Source organism: Dendronephthya gigantea, unplaced genomic scaffold, assembly GCF_004324835.1.
Source record: "Dendronephthya gigantea isolate DGI-Jeju-01 unplaced genomic scaffold, DenGig_1.0 000076F, whole genome shotgun sequence".
In the NCBI taxonomy this organism is placed as follows: domain Eukaryota; kingdom Metazoa; phylum Cnidaria; class Anthozoa; order Malacalcyonacea; family Nephtheidae; genus Dendronephthya; species Dendronephthya gigantea.
The window spans coordinates 263,038-284,642 of NW_021163086.1; the positions used below are offsets into that span (position 1 = coordinate 263,038).

Sequence of the window (21,605 nt, forward strand, 5' to 3'; positions counted from 1 at the left end):
AACATTCGACGCTGACCCATCTACTCAAATCACTGATTAAAATGCTCTGTAATAATTGCGGAAAATTAACTGTCCTAATTGCGGAAAATTAAAGACAACAATTAATATAACGGAAGTTTGAAACTTTTGAGACTCGTCATCCTGTTTATACACTTTAATTATATGTATATATTCGACGACAACTGCTGGCCGCGGCATCGCGTATATATATAACAGTGGCGTAAGGACCGTTTTTGCACTTGCATGGCGTCAGTTCATATTGAAGTCCATATTGAAGAACGCAGAAAAAAATAGTGAAAGGAGTTTGGCTATACAATCGCGGACCTCAGGTGAACTTGTGAGCTATATGCATATATGCGAAATGGACGAATCAGGGTTGATTGAAGATAGATCAGTTTTTTATAACGCGGAATCCTAATGATTTCTTTTACAGAGTATAACTTTGATTTGATTGGATTCCTGTCAAATTGAGAAGAATGAAAGTTATGTTGGCTTTTCTATGCGTCGTGAGTGTGTTCATTGCATTTACGACTGCTCTGACCGGTACAGTTTATATCTTTCTTAATTTTAGGAATGCATGTTCGCGTTCTTCGTGATCATTTATGGTCCTTCCTGCTATCATCCACGCGCAAAAACGCACACTTTGCAACATGTCTTCATGATTGTGTTTAATGATTTCCGCACGTTTTTATCTGCTTTAACGACATGATGTATTATCAAATAAGATGAATAAATAAATATGATGTATTTGAAATGCATGAACCAATTCAAATTGGTTCTCACAATACATACCGAAATTAGAATGTTTTTGTCATTCTAGATGACGACAAAGGTCGATCTTTGCCCTCACCAACTGACGATGAAAAAGGACAGGTACATTTAAGCAGGGAACGTTCTCCACAATTATTCCGTTTTTTGCGCTCCCGGCGATGCCCTATCATCAGATTCCCGTGTCCTCAAATGCCAAAGGTTTGTGATAACATGAGAGACGCCATAAGAAAGGGGAAACTGAAGATTTTGCACAGGACAACGGATCAACGCCAGATACGAAGAAACAGGCGTGCGTCGGGATGTCGCAACCTTCCTCGTAAAGCTGGTTACAACTGTGACGAATACCCATTCGCCTCTTCTTTTGAGGGAGGAAGTGACGCTGTTGTGAAAATGGTACCTATTCGCGAGAACTGTAAACAAGGGGCAACGCTGGGTAACTTCTACAGGCGACACAGGATTGGACATGGAGATTGTTTTAGGGTCCGCGTGCCGTGATGCATCGATACATAGAGACTTTTTTAGCACTTTAATTTCAACCTCTACGTTATATATAGCACGTTTGAGATAATTTTTTTCATTTCTTTATTTGCTTTCCCTAATTATAGATTAAATAAAATTGAAATCATTCATACTTGTGGTTGTATTCATTATAGTAAAAAAGAATGCTGTTACCAAAATTCGTATATCTTCATACGGTTTTATATGGCGAAGTGGCTGCGGTTTAATCACGAAAAATACGCATGGGAAGAAAATCGCTTTTTGACAGGGATATTTATTTGCTTTGCCCAACAAGTCCGCGCGTGTATTCATTGTTACACAATTAAGACACATTTTAAAGGAAATTAATATTTCAATGCATAATATGTATATGACGTTAAAACATACTATAATATAGAATGGATTAAGCAATAATGAATAAGTTTGATTCACCAACATCCATTAGATTAAATACACAGGACGTATACTATATGGGTATGTAGCTTGTGCATTAACATATCCTCACAACTACAAATATATGCATGTATACTGTTGTCCACTTACTTTTTCAAAATATTGAATACAAAAATAATTGTCAATATATCAAACCATTATTTTCTTCTTTTGTCTTTTTGTCCCTGCGCCATTAATGTTTCTTGCTTCTTGCGTTGCTCAAAAAGATTAATTTCTTCGTCCTGCATTAATGACCAAAAAAGTAAAAATAAAGTAAAATAAAGCAACTATAAGCAACTAGAAAAAAAACACATACCAATTGTTGTTGCTCGTGCTGAATGTTTTTCTTCTTCTCGGCTTGTTCCTTCTTAAGATGTTTAAACTTTGCATAAAGCTAGAAAGCAAGAGACAGATATATAACAAACGATACACGCATGTAATTATTTGAATTAACATTCTCAAAATGGCCGATGATGTACAGTATATATTGGTTACTATGGAAAGAAGATTATTCTTCCTATATCTGGACGTGTTTTTATCGTCACGGCTAATTTGTTCAAGATGAAAGAACACTGCGGACGAATCAGTATTTGTAGTCGTTAGTTTCAATTCCACGCTCAACTGGAGCTCAATTAAATCGCAGCAACACACTTGACGGTTTAATAGATGAAAATCCTTTCAAAGAAAGCGAATCTGTTGAATACACAAACCACGCCATCAGAGCGGCCACAATTACAATCCTTGATAGAAACGGTTATTAAGAAACAAGACATATTACGTCCGCGAGCGGCCAGAGAAACGAGAGCAGTATCAAAATTTACCTGCATGGCTTAAAAGTCTTGATAAGACTTTGACGAAACATAAGTACATTACAACATTATTGGTAGATTTTCTACATGCGTGATGCATGCATGATCAGCTATATTCAGGGTATACATAAAAATTTTCAGTTTTTTAAATAACCCTAGAATTGCAAATTTTGTAATTTTTCACGTTACGGTGTGTTGTGTCAAAACAACTTTCAAAAAATCTGGTGTACACTGCATATATTACCCGAGTATTAACTTTAGTTTAGGTGCGAGGGTCCATACTGATTAAAATGCCTTTGGGTGTGTTAGGAAGTTGTAAACCGTTGATGAATTAACTTCACTGTTAATTGATGTTTACTTTGATAACTATTTTTACCGAATGATATAGAATTATTAGCTATATTTCGACTCGTGCACTTCATTCATTTCATCAATGTAGTTTTCATAAAAATAATCTTAATTCATCCAATCCATAAAATCCTTTTTCAAATTAGCCAAATTAGTATTTGCGGTGTTGCTACTGCGAGCGGGGGCCACTCTACGGCTCGAAATATCTGTTGTACTCAATTGTCTGTTTGTATATACTTCTCTGGACACAAAAATCTGCAAGTAGCTAAACGTTGTGAATTATCATGCAGTTATCTGTGGTGGTTACTCATTAATGTTGTTGTATAGCTGAACCGCAAAATTAATAAAGAATATACGTGTTCGAAGGGGATGCTCACAGAGACGAGATTGCGAGTGACATGCAGATATAGATAAAGTTAGGTTTGGCTAGCTGAGGTAATTATTTGTTTTGTTGATAGCAAGAAGATTCTGCACGAGTGGTGTAGCCTATTTCTATTTCTACGCAGTATTTGATAACTACATCGAGCCTTGAAGGGCCTTTCGTGCATTCACGTCTTTTACATTATTTAAGCAATCATTTCAGTTTCACAATTATCAATCTTATATAACAAGAGCTGGATTATATAGATGTTACGAAATGCGAATATATAATGTAATTTAGCATTGAAAATATATAGAAGGTCAATATAGACGAGGAAATTACTTGGGGAACAGTGTCACATAAAATGACGTGTAAAGTAAATATTATTATGACCCTTCGGAATCACAAAATTACTTTTCCTGTCATGAGGTTACAGCCCATGGGATTTCCTCCCAAACAATAGTATGTTGTACAAAGTACAAGTGTCACGACTCAAGAACATAAGTTTTAGGCGGATACTAGTTTGTGTCAATCATTTCTTTGACTTTGTTATATTTTGCTCGGTTAAGCACTTAAAGCCTTACGTCATGAAAAGCTTAATTCGATCAAATTATTAGTAAAATAGTTTGTAAGTTAAGATTCGGTTCACAGAGTAATAATTTGATAATTGTACTTTAAGTTAATGATAAATATTTTAAGTTTTAATAGTGATCGATTAAGTAAAAAACCAACTCGACTAGTGCGTCACCGCCCTTAAGTAAACAAAGTATGAGAGCTGGATCGAGCTTCTAACGCCAACACATACTTGCAACCTACAACGCTGATTGGATAGAACGAACCGCACCACCTTGCATAGGGTGTCTTCAAGATCCCCTCAAATTTTATTATATATATATATATATATATATATATATATATATATATATATATATATATATTAATATATATATATATAAATATATATACATATACACATATATACATATATATATATATATATCAATACATACTGCGTTTGCGTTTTAAAAACGCTAAAATATCTTCAACTATTTTAATATAACTGAAGAATACAAGCTAACTCTTTAGAAACTTCGTCGCCACATTCGTCTGGGTCGTTAAATAAATCTGAATCTGTGAGAGCATTTAAGTCTAACTCTGAATGAACAGCAACTTCCACATCGACATCATCTGCAGTTATAGAGCGAGTAGGGTCGTAACCGTCTTCACTTGCAAGAAGCAATTCTTCCTCTCTATGAGACAAACCAGTCTCGGTAGACAAACAGTGGACCAAACGGTCAACTGATTCTGTTAAAGCATTGAGCCGAAGCTCTACCGAAACCGTTGGAGCTACACTACCTTCCGCAGAAGGATAGCTTGGCTCGGTTTCAAGTATTTGTGGTTCTTCGTCCGCCATGAGTCTACTGAACGGACGATTTAACTGAGCACGTGAAAGAAAGAATGGCGTGGTTGTGTGTAGCTGCCAGCTATCTACTAATCTACCTGGCCTTATTTGCATCACAATGGCTTTAAACGTCGTGGTGAACTGGAACCGATGATGGAAAATGCATAATGAATCCCGGAGTGTGAGACATGGTACGAAGGAGAATTCCCCCTTTGTCTAACTTTCTCATGATGTTGATCTATCAACATAAATTTAAGACCTACATACCTTAATACCTTCCACGTATTGTGGATAATTTTGGTTACAAAAAAACATTACAGCTATGGGCCCTAAAAATGCCTGCTCATATGCTGATATTGTAACGGGAGAAATTGATAAATAAGTTTTATTATCGCAATCTATTTATCCCGAACTCAAAATGCTGCTTTCGGTTTCGAGATGACACTATTGTTTTATGGCGAGGTTCGGTGGAACGACTCCAAGCATATTTTCATGACCTCAATACATTTACTGTTAACCATCATCAATTTACTATGGAGATCGGAGGAAAAAGTTTACATTTTCTGGATCTTTTGATTACCATAGTGGACAATAAGCTTTGTACATCTGTCTACAGTAAGCCTACGGATGCCCATTTATTGCAAAACTGAGGGGTTGCATTGAGATTGCGAAGGATATGTTCGGATGAGGATGAATTTAAACAAAAAAGTAATTATAAAGAGTACTATCAATATCTGATTGATTGTGGGCATGACGGTGAGCACGTTCGTAACGTACTCGAAGAAATTGGAGGTATATGACACGTCAGGAAGCGCGTAGGAGTAAACGTAAGAACGAGGGCAGACCTTGCGCCTCCACTAGCAAGTTCAATCCTCAAGCACCGGACACTTGCAAAATATTTCGTTGGCATAGAAACATTATTCAACATGATGGGCTGGTTAAACAAATTCTGCCGGAAGGTGCTATTCGTGTTTCATATAAACGGTCTAGCAATTTAAAAGAGTTATTGGCTCCTTCTAATCCATTTAGAACTAAGTAGTAAGGAGCTAATTGTTAAGCGTTGCTTTGCATGTACGGCCATGGCCGGGAGGTATGATTGTTGTAAAAACTTTCTCGTCCCCAGTGTGTCTTTTCGTTCTATACCATCACTGGTAGGTCGTACAATATTTGCAAGTCGCTTACGTGTACCTCGCAGAATGTTGTTTATCTAGCCCATGCATTGTGTGGCTTGTGATTTTCAAGGATTTGGTCAACTGCTAATTTTAAACTTAGATTGGCTAATTACAAGCACATTTTAAGCATAAGAAACGAACGTGTGTGATAGTTAATCACTTTATCGATTGTCATGGGGCTGGTCACTCAAGTCTTAAATTTATGTTGATAGATCAACATCATGAGAATGTTAGACAAAGAGAGAATTTTGGATAGGTACCTTAATTACCAACTTGAAAGGTTTGAATAGTAGCCACGGATGACCCTGATGGCCTAAAATACATAGTTTAGAGAGGGGACTAAAGCCCGCTCTGTAGATGTCTGACAAAGTGCATCGAGTAGTTGTTTTGAACATGTAATTATGAAACAAAATAAAACATTCGACGCTGACCCATCTACTGAAATCACTGATTAAAATGCTTAGCGAAAACCATCAATACCATAAAGATTGTTAAATTGTCGATATTTGCTGATTCTAATCTATTTGGCTTATTTCATGATTGGCATGTAACAAGCTTTTTTTTTCGCAGCCACATGCCCGAAATGAAATTACTCATACCAAATGTTAAAACATACCAATCTATCTTATATAACTGGAGTTGGAGTATATATATAGATATAGCAACGATGGACTTATTGATTCCTGTTGTACGTTGTAATAAGATATCGAAAGCGGATGTTGATTTGAAGTGTTCACCTGAACAAAATCCAATACAATACAACAAGATGCGTAAAGAAGAGCATGCAAACTTTGGCAAATGTACAAACTGCCATAATTGCGGAAAGTTAAAGACAAAAACTGCTATAACGGAAGTTTGTAACTCTTTTTTGTGAGACTCGTCACCCACTCATCCTGTTAATACACTTCAATTATATGTATATATTCGACAACAACTGCTGACCGCACTCGGCATCGCCTATACACGCCTAAAAACGATCAGGTTGATGCAATATTGATATGAACAGGATGGAACAATGTTGTGCTGCCCACATTGTTCAGAGTTGTTATCAACATCGAACAATATTGTCACACCCGATTCAGTTTCAACAATATTTATGAAACAAAATAAAACATTCGACACTGACCCATCTACTGAAATCACTGATTAAAATGCTTAGTGAAAACCATCAATACCATAAAGATTTAATTGAATGTCGTTATTTGCCGATTCTAATCTATTTGGCTTATTTCATGATTGGCATGTAACAAGCTTTCTTTTTCGCAGCCACATGCCCGAAATGAAATTACTCATACCAATTGTTAAAACATACCAATCTATCTTATATATAACTGGAGTTGGAGTATATATATAGATATAGCAACGATGGACTTATTGATTCCTGTTGTACGTTTGTAATAAGATATCGAAAGCGAATGTTGATTTGAAGTGTTCACGTGAACAAAATCCAATACAATACAAAAAGATGCGTGAAGAAGAGCATGCAAACTTTGGCAAATGTACAAACTGCCATAATTGCGGAAAGTTAAAGAGAAAAACTGCTATAACGGAAGTTTGTAACTCTTTTTTGTGAGACTCGTCATCCACTCATCCTGTTAATACACTTCAATTAATTATATGTATATATCCAACAACAACTGCTGACCGCACTCGGCATCGCCTATATATATCAGTGGCGTAAGGACCGTTTTTGCACTTGGCGTTAGTTATAACATTTCGTCAGAAAAGTCCATATTCAAGAACGGAGAAAAAAATAGTGAAAGGAGTTTGGCTATACAATCGCGGACCTCAGGTGAACTTCTGAGCTATATGCATGCTAATATGCGAAATGGACGAATCAGGGTTGATTGAAGATAGATCAGTTTTTTTTAACGCGGAATCCTAATGATTTCTTTTACAGAGTATAACTTTGTTGATTCGATTCCTGTCAAATTAAGAAGAATGAAAGTTATGTTGGCTTTTCTATGCGTCGTGAGTGTGTTCATTGCATTTACGACGCCACTGACCGGTACAGTTTATATATCTTTCTTAATTGTAGGAATGCATGTTCGCGTTCTCCGTGATCATTTATGGTCCTTCCTGCTATCATTCACGCACAAAAACGCACAATTTGCAACATGTCTTCATGATTGTGTTTAATGATTTCCGCACGTTTTTATCTGCTTTATAAACGACATTATGTATTATCAAATAAAATGAATCAATAAATATGATGTATTTGAAATGCATGAACCAATTCAAATTGGTTCTCACAATACATACCAAAATTAAAATGTTTTTGCCATTCTAGATGACGACAAAGGTCGATCTTTGTCCTCACTAACTGACGATGAAAAAGGACAGGTACACTTAAACAGGGAACGTTCTCCACGATTTTTGCGCTTCCGCCTTCGTCGAACTCGTCGACCTCATCGATCTCGTCGATCTCGTCGATCTCGTCGGCCGGCTTCACGATGCCCTACGATCAGATTCCCGTGTTCTCAAATGCCAAACGTTTGTGCTAACATGAGAAACGCCATAAGAATGGGAAAACCGACGGTTTTGCTGAGGACAACGGACTCATCGCAGATACGAAGAAACAGGCGTGCGTCAGGATGTCGGCAGCTTGGTCGTAGAGCTGGTTACAACTGTGACGAATACCCATTCGCCTCTACTTTTCAGGGAGGTAGTAACGCTGTTGTGAGATTGGTACCTATTCGGGAGAACTCTATCCAAGGGGCAACGCTGGGTAACTTCTACAGGCGAAACGGGATTGGACATAGAGGTTGTTTTAGGGTCAGCGTGTAGTGATGCATCGATACATGGAGACTTTCTCAGCACTTAAATTTCAACTTCTACGTTAAATATAGCACGTTTGAGATAATAATTTTTTTTCATTTCTTCATTTGCTTTCCCTAATTATAGATTAAATAAAATTGAAATCATTTATACTTGTGGTTATATTCTTTTAGTAGAAAAGAATGCCGTTACCAAAACTCGTACATCGTGATACGGTTTTATATCGCGAATTAAGTGGCTGCGGTTTAATCACGAAAAATATGGGAAGAAAATCGCTTTTTGACGGTGATATTCATTTGCTTTGCCCGACAAGTGCGCCGCGCGTGTATATTCATTGTTATACACAATTAAGACACATTTTAAAGGAAATTAATATTTCAATGCATATTATGTATATGGCGTTAAAACGTATTATAATATAGAATGGATTAGGCAATAATGAATAAGTTTGATTCACCAGCATCCATTAGATTAAATACACAGGACGTATACTATATAGGTAAGTAGCTTGTGCATTATAACATATCCTCAAAACTACAAATATATGCATGTACTGTTGTCCACTAACTTTTTCAAAATATTGAATACAAAAATAATTGTTAATATATCAAACCATTATTTTCTTCTTTTGTCTTTTTGTCCTTGCGCCATTAATGTTGCTTGCTTCTTGCGTTGCTCAAAAAGATTAATTTCTTCGTCCTGCATTAATGACCAAAAAAGAAAAAATAAAGTAAAATAAAGCAACTATAAGCAATAAGAAAAAAAACACATACCAATTGTTGTTGCTCGTGCTGAATGTTTTTCTTCTTCTCGGCTTGTTCCTTCTTAAGATGTTCAAACTTTGCATAAAGCTAGAAAGCAAGAAACAGATAAAAAAACGATACACGCATGTAATTATTTGAATTAACATTCTCAAAATGGCCGACGATGTACAGTATATATTGGCTACTATGAAAAGAAGATAATTCTTCCTATATCTGGACGTGTTTTTATCGTCACGGCTAATTTGTTCAAGATGCTGAGAATTCTGTTTAATCGTTTGATTGTTACAACACAACAATACCTCCTGCTCTTCTTTTTTCAGTTCTGCTTCCTTGCTCTTCACCTTCTTAATGAAACTGCTTCTCATTTCGTCTTCACGCTTCTGAAGTTCACCCATGTAATCTTTGCGTCGTTGTTCATACGTTTCTTGCAAACTTTAAAAAATAAAAAAAAATACTATAAGTATATATGACTGCATGTGTAGGCCGCGAACTTTGTTTCGAAATAAAGAAATCCTCACGAATCACAGAAACGTTGCATGCCTGACAAAACATGCATGCTATATAACTCATAAATTTGGCTATTAACTTATGATGGTTCTGTATTGTAAATATGTTTAAAAAATTAATCCATGCATTTTCATTCAGAGCTCATTCTGAACGCAAGGATTGCATGCATGATAGTGCTGTAGGTTTGCCGACTAAATCGCTCAGCCAATTTATACTCATAAAATTATTGGTAATTTTTTTAATAAATATGATGGTGAAATGCGGGGCGTATATATAGCGATGCATTTAGTTTTTTAGATACGGGATTTCACATGGTTACAAAACACTTCCAATCACCTTAGTGGTTGACTTTCGGAATCAGTGTCCGCGAAGCCCATTTCAGCAAGTTTGTTTTTACGGTACAATTCATAATGTTTTTCGTGGGTTGTCTCGATTAGATCGGCCATGTTAGTCCTGAGAAATAACAAATAACGAAAAGTGTTATCATTACGTTATATAGACGGCATACTTTGTTTACCTTCGACATACATACAATGGCATTGTTTGCCTTGATGTCCTATGTATATAAGGCATGGTATACCCTCAAAATATATAGGAAATTATTTAAAGTAATAGCGTTTACATATTAAATTGCCTCGCTTTTATGAACCATAAAATATTGAGATTAAACCCTATATATTGGGCTATAACGGCTTAATTTATTGATCAAAAAAACTGTGCGGGGTCAGTTTAAGAAATTGCTAATTAATAAGTGAAATTAAGGTATCTGAAATGGCATCTCAGCATTCTGAGTGGACGTTTTGAGAAAAGTTCACGTTTGCATTTAGGAGTTTTGAAACAATTTCTCTGGAAACGTAGTTCTCAGTTTTAGAACTAGCCATTTCCAATCAGAGCTGCTTATTTTGAAAAATGGGAGACCATATACAATGATAAAACCTGAAACCAACAGTGCGTCTATATACCTTAGAAGCATCTCACGTAATTTAACGAAGTCGCAGTGAGTCTCGTTTTCAACTAAAGAAAAAAGGTGCAAGTGTTATTTCGAGGTTGCATTTCCAAGGACTAAACACCAAATTCATTTGACAACTATAATACCTAACACAGTGCCCCATGGATATTGTCGGGCACGAACTCTGTCTTTACCAACAGTCACTTCATCTCGACTGCCAACAACAGCGAACGGAATTTGTTCCTAAATCGAATGAAAAGTACATGCAGCAACCTTTGTAACGCCTTTTGAAAACACCTTATATTCATGAGAATAGTTAATGAGCTTTATACCCAACCAAATTTTGTGAATTAGGTCATATGCACACCCTGTATACCGGCCCCACAAAAATAAGTTTGATAAAAATTGATAATATCGCAAAAATACAACTACTATATAGTGTTTGTAACTGATTTACATATTTATTGCATAACTTTATTAATTTAATGTGTTTTAATCTAAAAGCAAAACAATATTGAATTAGAAGTAATGTTTACAACACGAGAGGCCGTGTTGTATCGAATATACATACAATCACGAGGGCGCAACTTGTGAAATGAATTTGTAATCAATAAGATTTTAACATGACTTAACATATAGCATGACTTACATTCATCGAGCTGTTAAGTTCGGCTTCTTTTTCATCATCGACCGGAAATTTGTAAATTTGCACATCATCTGAATTCAGTTCATCCATAATCTATAAAATGGTGATAAATGCAACGATATTAAAAAGTAGTAAAAAAGTTCACTGTACTGACTACTGTCGTATATAGTTATTCAGTCGTTTGTACGCCTATTATAGAAACAAGATATAAAGATTTTTTAGCCGCTGTCGTAGTTGTGTCCATTGCATGGCATCAGTAAGTTATATACCTTTTCTTTAAACTCCTTCAGCTCCGATTGCGAGATGGTATCAGCTTTAGCAATGATCGGGATGATGTTAACCTGTATACGGAACAAGAACACGTCTGTTTTACAGAAGGATAATCCTAAACACCAGCTACATATAGGATTTCTATGGTATATTCAATCCACCGAGTTTTCAGACAAATATTGAAAACGACAACGACATGAATATCAGTTATTCTGCATAAAAATTGCAATTGGTAATGGTGCTACAGACCTGCAGTTTAAACAAATTATTGACAGTAGGAGCTAGTTTCAGTTTTTCGTAGTTCCTTACATGTGTATATGTATAAATATATATTGTTTATCTTTGAAAAATACTAAATGTCTTTATAAAGAATTGGATTTAAACTCTTGTACGTAACAAGTGGAATTTCGTTTTAAACTAATTGGCATATTTGTCGATCTTACAATATATAAGCCAATCAGAATGCCTAAATTTTTAATACTTTGAAGTCACAATTCATGCTTTCTGATTGGGTTATTGAAAATGTAAACAAACCCGCGGATTGCTCTAAAACGAAATTGCCCCTTGTTTTTGAACGTGTGCATGAAGGACACGTATATATAGCTTCCGAATTACAATATGTAATTTTTACATATATATACCTTTTTATCCAACTGTTTCATACAGACCAGATCCAATGACTTCAAGCTGCAAATTGAAACAGTATATATATATAGTCACGCATTAACGTTTTAGAATGAAACCGCTTTTCCCATTTTCAAAAGCGTAGTACGATGGTCCTTGACAATTTGAGAATTCCACGTGAACGTTTGATTCCATGTAAATTAAATAATATATGTACAGTACATATACAATCTCAGCATACACTGTAAGTCGCGAAGAATACAACCGGAACTATGCATGCACCTTTAATCCTTTATGAATTTACGCCGTATTTGCACACATTTATAGATACTTACGAGTGCCCTGTTGGAGAAATGAAATAAAGGCAAGCGTGAATCCTGGTGTCGTGATAAGTGCTCAATGATCTTTTAATTTTTAGCTCTTCTTGTAAATACGCTTCGAACTGTTTATCAATGTATTCGACAACTTTCTGGTGGCTGTGAAATGTGAAAAATAAACATATATACTAATATAGCTATGCATTAATGGTATTATAGAGTCTATGTCTATATATATAATATTACACAATTCATTCACTGAACAACAGTCAATTCTAATTAACTCATGCCTGTCCTCTGTTGGGATTTCTCCTGTTTATAGCTTGGAAGTAGAAAACGAAGTACAATAGTGACAGTACCTGTCTGTTTTATCCACTTGATCTCCGTAGCCAACTGTATCGACAATTGTTAGCTTTAAATTCACATTGCTTTCTTGTATTTCTGCACAAACAAAAAAAATAACAGCAGAAGTTTTTACGTCAGTTTTCTACTGTGCGAACAAACAGAACTACATATTCCAATATGCACTGTTAATTTTCTACATAAAATAATGGCCGTTTTCACACTAGAGACGCATAATGTGTCTCCAGTATTTTTTGACTGATTATTCGTCTTCAGTACAATAAAGACGGACAACAGAGGCATAATACGTCGAGGAGATTAATGTTCAGTTTTTCGTCTTAGAGACGCATAACCAACGGTATATAGTTCGCCTAGACGGATAATGCGTCTGTTTGTCCGTCTTTATACTGAAGACGAATAACAATTCAAAAAATATTGAAGACGCATTATGCGTCTCTAGTGTGAAAACGTCCAATGACATGGTCATGGAATTTGAAAACGAATTACGTAGTATTGTGTTATGTCGGTATAGAGCGTGTATTAATTACAAGGCTAAATTAGAGGGGGGAAAACTTTGTAGGTCTATCTTTGTAGGTCTTGTATTTCGGCGAGCCTATAGAAGCAAATATTCCATAGTATCTAGGACGCTTAGAGTTTAATAGTTTGAACCGGACAACCTTATAATTAATTACAAAAATTACACACCATACATATGATCTTCAATACCAACATCAGGTGAATGATGCGTGTGAGGGACACCTGAAAATAATGCAATAAACCAAATTAGCAAATCAGGCTCATTATTAAAGCAGTTTTCATTGACATTGTGGTTAAAACTGTATAAGAAACTGTATAGTTGCAGTTAAAACTGCTAAAACTGTATAGTTGCCTCACATGTTCCAGATTACCTCTAACCAAACCCAAATAACGTTTTTGCGTCTATCTATTAGATTTCTTTAACAAAACAATCCTTATATAATCTGTAAGCCTGCAAAGTCTGCTATTTAACTGCATTTATTCTTAAAGAGAAGTCCTGTGACATTGTACCACGTGGTTACACAAATTTTTCGTTACCCGGATCGTGAGGGTTCAGTATATCAACACTGAAATCCCTTGCTGCTTATGTGCATTAAAAAGTTCACAATTATAGTCTAAAATTTCATAAATTACAGTATTCAATCCTACATTGTTCGTACAAAGTGGCGCCCGCCGCAAGGGGAGTGATCTTTATTAAGCTTATTCTACCGGTGGAACAAAAATACAATGTAAAAAGGAGGTTTGAAATGAAATTAAAATGTCGTTTTTAATATTTATGTCAAATATGTGGTCGTATAGTAAATACTTTTGATACATTTTTGGAGGCCATTGCATGATAGGCGCCAGCTAGTCTGTCCATATCTCCCATGGGACTTTCGAATTTGGTGGTCCAGGGTAAAGGCGCTGTTACACTATGCGATTTTCCTTGCAACTTGCAATGCGCTTCATTTTGGGAGGGATATTAATTTGTGAAGAGCGTTCGAAAAGCTAAGAAAACGTTAGCAGATCGTAAGAAATATTCATATTTGACAACCTTAGATGCCTCAGGAGTATAGATCGAATTGCATTGCAAGTTGCAAGGAAAGTTGCATAGTGTAACACCGCCGTAAGTCAGAATAAATTACTACACTACACCACTAATCCACTATATGAATAACCAATATTCAATAAAGTATTTTAAATTGGAAATTAGGCCGTGTAATTTGTTCGGACTTACCCTGAATCCACCATGCACTGCAGGTGTAACATGTTTTGGAAAGGCTAATAAGTTGTCGATATTAAACTATCGGTCGACAATAGAAGTGAGAAATTTCAAATCAAAAATAACTTGGCTCAACCCGTTTGATCAGGCTAACCTGATCGGACTTGCTCTCAGCGAAGTGGAAAATGGGAGCTAGGCCTAGGGGAGTGTTTGGAAGCCAGCTGATTATATTTGATGTTTTAAGGTACTTCCCGATTTTATTTCATTTATATATACAGTATCCGTAACAGTTACCGAAAATTATTTTTGCAAATCTGCTAGAGGAAAGCGACGGTATAGATTAAAATCTTCACATAGTCATAGGTATAACTATAAGCCATGAGGCTACGAGCGCCTGGTTTTAACAACGTCAATGACTTTATGTACATATAGGTACTGTAAACGTTTGCATTTTAAACAAAAGAATCCAGTAATACTTATTCGATAAAACTTTGTGATAAAGCTTTAAGTAAGCTGTGTTTCTGAGAGAATAAATATGAATTGAATTTATTCAACGAAAATTAGAGCCTGTAGAGGCCTGTTTTAAACGTCCTGCTTCTCATCTTCCGAACGCATTTAATAACAACAATAGATTAATTAACTATTAAACTCAGCACATATGAGAAACACGACGTTTAAAAAGGCCTGACACATTTAAGACAGATTGAGTTCATCCATAATCTATAAAATGGTGAAAGATTTTCATATGCCAAACATTTATTGTTTGTAAAAATCACCATCCAGTAAATGTTACTGGATAACCGAGTCAAGTTTTGACAGTTTACCAAACTGCACATGTGTGACTCATTATCCTATTACTGGAAGGATTACTCCTTGAATTTTGGAATTGTGACATGGAAAATTAATTTCAAAACACTATAATCTCTAGAAAAACTTTTTAAGATGATGAAAATTGTTTCACTATAAATAAAGCACTTTTAAACTTAAAACATTGCCCTATTCTTGATAAATCTTACTTGAAGGAAAAATACTATAGAATAATACTATTGAAATAAGGTTCTTCATCTGAATCCCAGCCTGTATGAAGATTATGACTCAGGGGCAGCTGGTATAGTATGTTATATTTCGCTAATGACTGTCTTTATCAAGAGTTTAAAATTTGTGATTTCATGAGTCTGGAGTTTTTTGGAGTTACTGGAGTTTCATTTCATAAGTCTAGTTGTAATGTTGCCTGACCATGACTTCAACATGTTGAACATGGATTTATTATCGAAAAAATAAGACTTGCAGCCTACTGCTCTGGACTTTGGAAATTAGGTCAAGCCCTGAAGAATCCATTAATTTACAATAATATATTATATAAAATTTTGGCCCTGTTCTATAATCAATCATATTTAAGAATCCTATGACATGCAACAATAGGCACTTATCTACCTTTCAAAGATTTTTATTTTTCACATTTGTTTGAGAGTTGCAGAAAATATGCTCAAAGATCATTATGCCTATAATTTTATAACTATTAATGTGGAATTGAACTCAATCTTGACTACTAAATTACACTTGGGATGCAAAGTATATTGATCCAACTACATAGAACACTGCTTTTGGGAAATGCACTATTCGGTGTACCAAATATAGTATTAAAATGAAGAAGGAAATGTCCAAAACTTGAACATAATTATGAAACAATAAAAAATCCTTAAAGGTGGGATTATCTACAATAGCAAGTTTCTACTTTCTAGTCAGTACTATCACAGTGAAATTATATGTTATACTTAAATAGCATTTCTAATTTCAAACCTGTTCATTGCATCTACTCTGATATGTGAAGGTATAGCATTTCTAATTTCAACCCTGTTCATTGCATCTGCATTTGATATGTGAAAGTATTACCAATTTTTAAATTTTAGCATGTAGTGAACTTACTGTCAAATGTTGTCTTGAAAAGACAATCCATTAATGTTGATTTGCCAATGCCTGTTTCCCCTATGAAAATAAATCAACTGGATAGTAACTAGGAAATATATTTATTTTCACTATGTAATTAATTTAGTATAAATAATCACATATGAGTAGAAAGACTCTTTAAAGTTTGCCTTTCTAACATGTTTACTTCCTATAAACAAATTGTAAACATGAACCAAAGAGTGATTATACAGTTGTAATGCCCGGATATAGCATAAAATGGGCAATCACTGCATCACTATACAATGAAAATCAATTTTTATATGGTACAAATTGAAATTAACCAGCTGTTAATAATTTACATTATAAATAACACGCCCTCTCGCTATGTTTCAAAACATCAACATTTCATGGTTTATCTATTATTGCTTTTTTTATATATATACTTCTAGTTCTAGAAACAATACTGAAACACAGGTGACGGGTGAATTTAACGAGAAGATTTATCCAGGTATTAAAAATCATTTCAATCACTAAATAAGTATAAAATAAAAGGAAAATTTGTGCAATATACACACAAAATTTGACCGGAAATGCCTCGCATAGTGGTTTTTACAGTGTCGCACAAATAATTTGATACATTACAAATGACAATCACACACAAATGACCGGTGAATTTATGTAAATCTGACGAAACCTTACTAACCTACACACAAGATATTAAAGTAGAATCCACAATTCACTCTTTTGTTGACAAGCTGATCAGGGAGGCTGACAAAGCCGACATTGCCAGCGAGTTTGAGATCGCGTCCGTCCTCTCCCTAGGTTTCATACAAAAATATATAAAAATTTAGAAAGTAGATATCTTGAGTGTTCTAAACATCCAAATTCAACTAAACTTATCCTAGTAACAGTAAAGTTATAGGTGATATTTACCAATTTTCTACAAACATCAACGGCGGACATTTTGACAGCACAAGTACCAGGTATTAATATTGGCGACAAGATAATGCCAGAAAAATATTTCGGCCGCAGTATTTTTTTTCGCCAAATTCGCAATAATAATATAGATACCCACATAAAATAAAACAAATGTCAAATGACAGCTTCGATGGCTAGTTCCTGGAACAAATTTCTAATATTGATATGCTTGAACGTTATAGACTTGACTGCATTACTGCAAATTTAGGTCCGATATGTATGATTATATGCTATTGCACGTAATAACCCCCAACCCGCCGACGAAGACCAGGACTTCCAAGAAGTAAATTTGTCACATTCAAACAGGGCCGACCATGGTCGAGTATACCGTTTTCCGACACATTTGACCATGGTCAAGTATACTGTTCTACGGCCATATTCCATGCTTGCAAGTTCAACTATATATAGATGTTTGTATATGAGCACCAAACATGCTTGAAACTTTAAATAGGTCCAGCATTTGACCATTAAAACAGCGTGATTATCCATGGTCGAGTATACCGTCTTCCGGCACAATCGACCATGGTCGAGTACACCGTTTTCCGGCCATATTCGATGGTTGCAAGTTGTAACTATATATAGATGTTTGTATATGAGCACCAAACATGCTTGAAGCTTTACATAGCATCAGAATTAGACCATTTAACCTGCGTGGTTATCCATGTCAAAATATTTGACATCATAACCAAAGCATGGTTATATTGTTTATATGGTTATAAGAAAGAAATTGCGAAAATCAAAGAGTCCTGTTGACATTGAAAAGTTGAAACAGTTACGTCGTGAATCCAAGATCCTTATCTGTAAGAAGAAAAGAGATTATGGAAACGTAAACATGTTAAAAGAGTCAATTTTCGAAAACCCAAGATCCAACAACAAGATCCAATCAAACTCAAAATTATTAAATTTCTAAGAAACGGACGATCGTATATCACCAACAGTCACGAGAAAGCTAATCTTTTGAATGCTTTTTTCACTCTGTTTTTCACCCCAGTGATATAGAAATACGACACCAACATACGACTATTTTAGAAATTCGTTCTTCGTCAGATCAGTAGAACTTTAGAACACTCTGCCATCTCATATCAAAGAATCTAATTCTGCAACTATATTTAAATTTCAACTTCAATGTTTTGTTTATTAAAATGTGACAAATTATTAGAAAATTAAAAAAAAATGTTTAATGTTTGTATATAACCAAAAAATATGCTTGCAACTTTGCATAGGAACAGCATTTGCATGACCATTAAAACAGCGTGGCCAAAATTACACCATGGTCGAGTGTACCATTTTCCTGTATATTCGACCATGGTCGAATGTACCGTTTTTCTGTATGTTCGACCATGGTCGAGTATTTCGTTTTCCGGTATATTCGACCATGGTCGAGTATACCGTTTTCCGGCGTCAGAATTAGACCATTTAACCTGTGTGGTTATCCATATCAAAATATTCTACATCATAACCAAAGCATGGTTATATTGTTTAATGTTTGTATATGAGCGCCAAACATGCTGGAAACTTTACATAGGACAAGCATTTGACCATTAAAACAGCGTGGTTCCTCTCATGATTTAATTTTTCCGCTTAAGACATGTTTGTATCTGAATAAACCGATTTCAGGTATACTCGACCATGGTCGAATATACCATTTTCCGGTATACCCGTGACCTTGTCGAATATACCGCTCTCCGGTATAGTCGACCATGGTCGAATATGCCGTTTGCCGTTTACCATTTTCCCCGCATATTCAGTCATGGTCGGGTACACCGGGAAACGGTATATTCGACAATGGGCGAATATTTATCATTGATAGACCTGCAGTGAGGAGGATTCGGCGAAATATTTCCCGAACTGGTGATAATCCCCGGAGCGGAGGGTCTATAAAAGATATATTATACCGAAAAAATATCGTGAACTTGTAGAATAGCCAAACATACTGTAAAAGCTGTTCATAAAAGTATTTCTATATATAGCCGTATTATATACCGTATAACGTATTTTAACATTAGTCAACTTTTTTTGTGTTTTCTCAATGTTTTTCGTCTAGAATACAGTTAATTTTCTCGCGAGAATCGTCAATTTCTTGATTTCAAACATACAGCAATTTACAGAAATTTACAAATTTGCACTTTTATCAGGTCCCGTATTGTTTTAAGTGGGACCGACGCGCAAACTCTATTGGACATTATACTTTTAAAAAAAAGTAGCCTATCATGGCCTTCTATCGTAAACAAGAATCTACCCATGATGCGGTCTCGCATGTCTACACATAATGATTACATTTATATTACTGCGTGCAGTTTGTCTGCAAGCTGTCAATCGCCACAGTCTGCATAATATACAGGGCCTTGTGTAGGGCATGGGAAAAGTATTTATTAATCCAATGATTGAAGTACGCGAAGTCTTAAGGTTTTACTAATCGCTTTAGCAACTTTATTCCTTCGCGTCGTAGAATCGAGTTCCTCCAAAAAAAAATTAGACAGTTAAATGTGGAGTTCATAGCCACCAATGTAACAACCCAAAATAAAATGTAGTCATCTGTTATATTGCTATGGGCTAATGTCAGATGTAAAATACAAAAAATCATTAGTGGACAATAGCAAATCGAGAAGCAACCAATTGCTAACGAACATGTAGATATACTTTTAAAGGTTATCCTCCGTCTTTTCAAACCAGTCGACTTTGTCATGCTTGGTGCAGCTCTGTCTTTTTTTCGTTTAGACCGCACAATGTTTAACATTTTGTAGTTCAAGAAAATGAAAATGAACAAGTGAAATAGAATACTAATAGATACATAGATGTTGTCAAATGCATCCATGTTTGAATGTAGTAATGCTGGCAAAAGGAGTAGCTCGAAGCCAATGCAAATTGCTAGGAACATCATAAGCCTTGACTTGGTCACTGATGTCTTATGGAAGAACGGGTATGCAAGTGCCAAAAATCGCTCGAGTGTGAGTATTAACAAAGAAAACATCGAAAAACTTGCAACGAGAATGCAAACGGATGGATATATCTTCAGTCGAATGAATTTGATTTCCCGATACAAATTCGTTGTAAGATTAAGGATTGTTTCCACTACGGTAAGTGGATGAATGATACACACTACAATAAGGTCAAAACAAGACAAAACAAAAGTTGTAAAGTACCAAATGCTTTTTCGAATTTGTGACGATCCTCTCAGACTGATGATGACCACCATATTCAATGACATCCCCGCAATCATAAAAAATACATTTATCACACAAAGAAATACTCCGTTGAATGAAAGACCTGGTTCCATTTTGACAGCCGTTACTGATATATGCGGGAAAATGGTTAAACACGGCGTCGCGTATTCAATTTAGCGGCTCTACAAGCAGTATATGCACCTGTTTCGTTCTCGTGAAAAATATTTATCTTCTCATTTTGACATAACACCTGTCATGGAAATATGAGAGGAAGCTAAACTTTTAATAAAATCTAAATTTATGCATGCATGCATATAAGGCCCGTTTTCACTTGCAATTCTAGGTGCAATTTTATATGTGATTTTCGTCTTTTGGTCCATATGAAGGAGTAGATGCGAATGCTCAGGGGACGGTTGTTTGAAAGCCGGATAGCGCTATGCTATCCACTGGATAGTGGTGACAGTTTTAAAGCAATTTCAATTGCTTTAAAATCGCCTGTTGTTGGGTATAACCTTGATTAAATATCAGTATTCGTAACTGAATCGAGGATCCTCTTTCATAATTGTTGGTTCCAAAGCTGAAGTATTGCTTTTCTTAAAATAATAAACCGAAAATGTTTATTGTAGCCATGCAAAGTTCTCACTATCATGACGCATGATTATATACATCTATTAAAGAAGTGATACAAACTGCATCCCACGAATCGACTGTCAGACGGCGAAGAGAAATATTGACATAATTTTATTAAAACTGCAGTCTTTCTGTCTTAAAATAAGTACCGCGTGTCCATGTACGAGAGCTTGCAGGTGCTGCATGCGGATCTTAAC

At 35.4% G+C, this 21,605-nt stretch overlaps 1 protein-coding gene and 2 long non-coding RNA genes across 3 annotated transcripts; 2 read left to right on the top strand and 1 right to left on the bottom strand.

Annotated features, from left to right (window-relative positions):
- Nucleotides 1-252: 252 nt before the first annotated feature.
- LOC114531983 lies at nucleotides 253-1,361 on the top strand. The gene is made up of 3 exons (XR_003687905.1): nucleotides 253-329; nucleotides 434-543; nucleotides 821-1,361. It is a non-coding gene; the product is annotated as an uncharacterized LOC114531983 (long non-coding RNA).
- A 6,127-nt stretch (nucleotides 1,362-7,488) lies between these two features.
- LOC114531922 lies at nucleotides 7,489-8,683 on the top strand. Its single transcript, XR_003687898.1, has 3 exons — nucleotides 7,489-7,585; nucleotides 7,694-7,801; nucleotides 8,084-8,683. It is a non-coding gene; the product is annotated as an uncharacterized LOC114531922 (long non-coding RNA).
- Nucleotides 8,684-8,941: 258 nt separating this feature from the next.
- LOC114531921 (septin-6-like) lies at nucleotides 8,942-17,628 on the bottom strand. Its single transcript, XM_028553518.1, has 15 exons — nucleotides 17,570-17,628; nucleotides 17,340-17,454; nucleotides 16,655-16,714; nucleotides 13,696-13,749; nucleotides 13,008-13,089; nucleotides 12,667-12,807; nucleotides 12,349-12,394; nucleotides 11,707-11,778; nucleotides 11,441-11,530; nucleotides 10,938-11,034; nucleotides 10,805-10,856; nucleotides 10,179-10,295; nucleotides 9,635-9,767; nucleotides 9,345-9,422; nucleotides 8,942-9,270 (listed from the first exon to the last, which is right to left on the bottom strand). Exons 1-15 carry the CDS (start codon nucleotides 17,597-17,599, stop codon nucleotides 9,187-9,189), a joined length of 1,251 nt encoding a protein of 416 aa, XP_028409319.1. The 5' UTR covers nucleotides 17,600-17,628; the 3' UTR covers nucleotides 8,942-9,186.
- Between the last annotated feature and the right edge of the window lie 3,977 nt (nucleotides 17,629-21,605).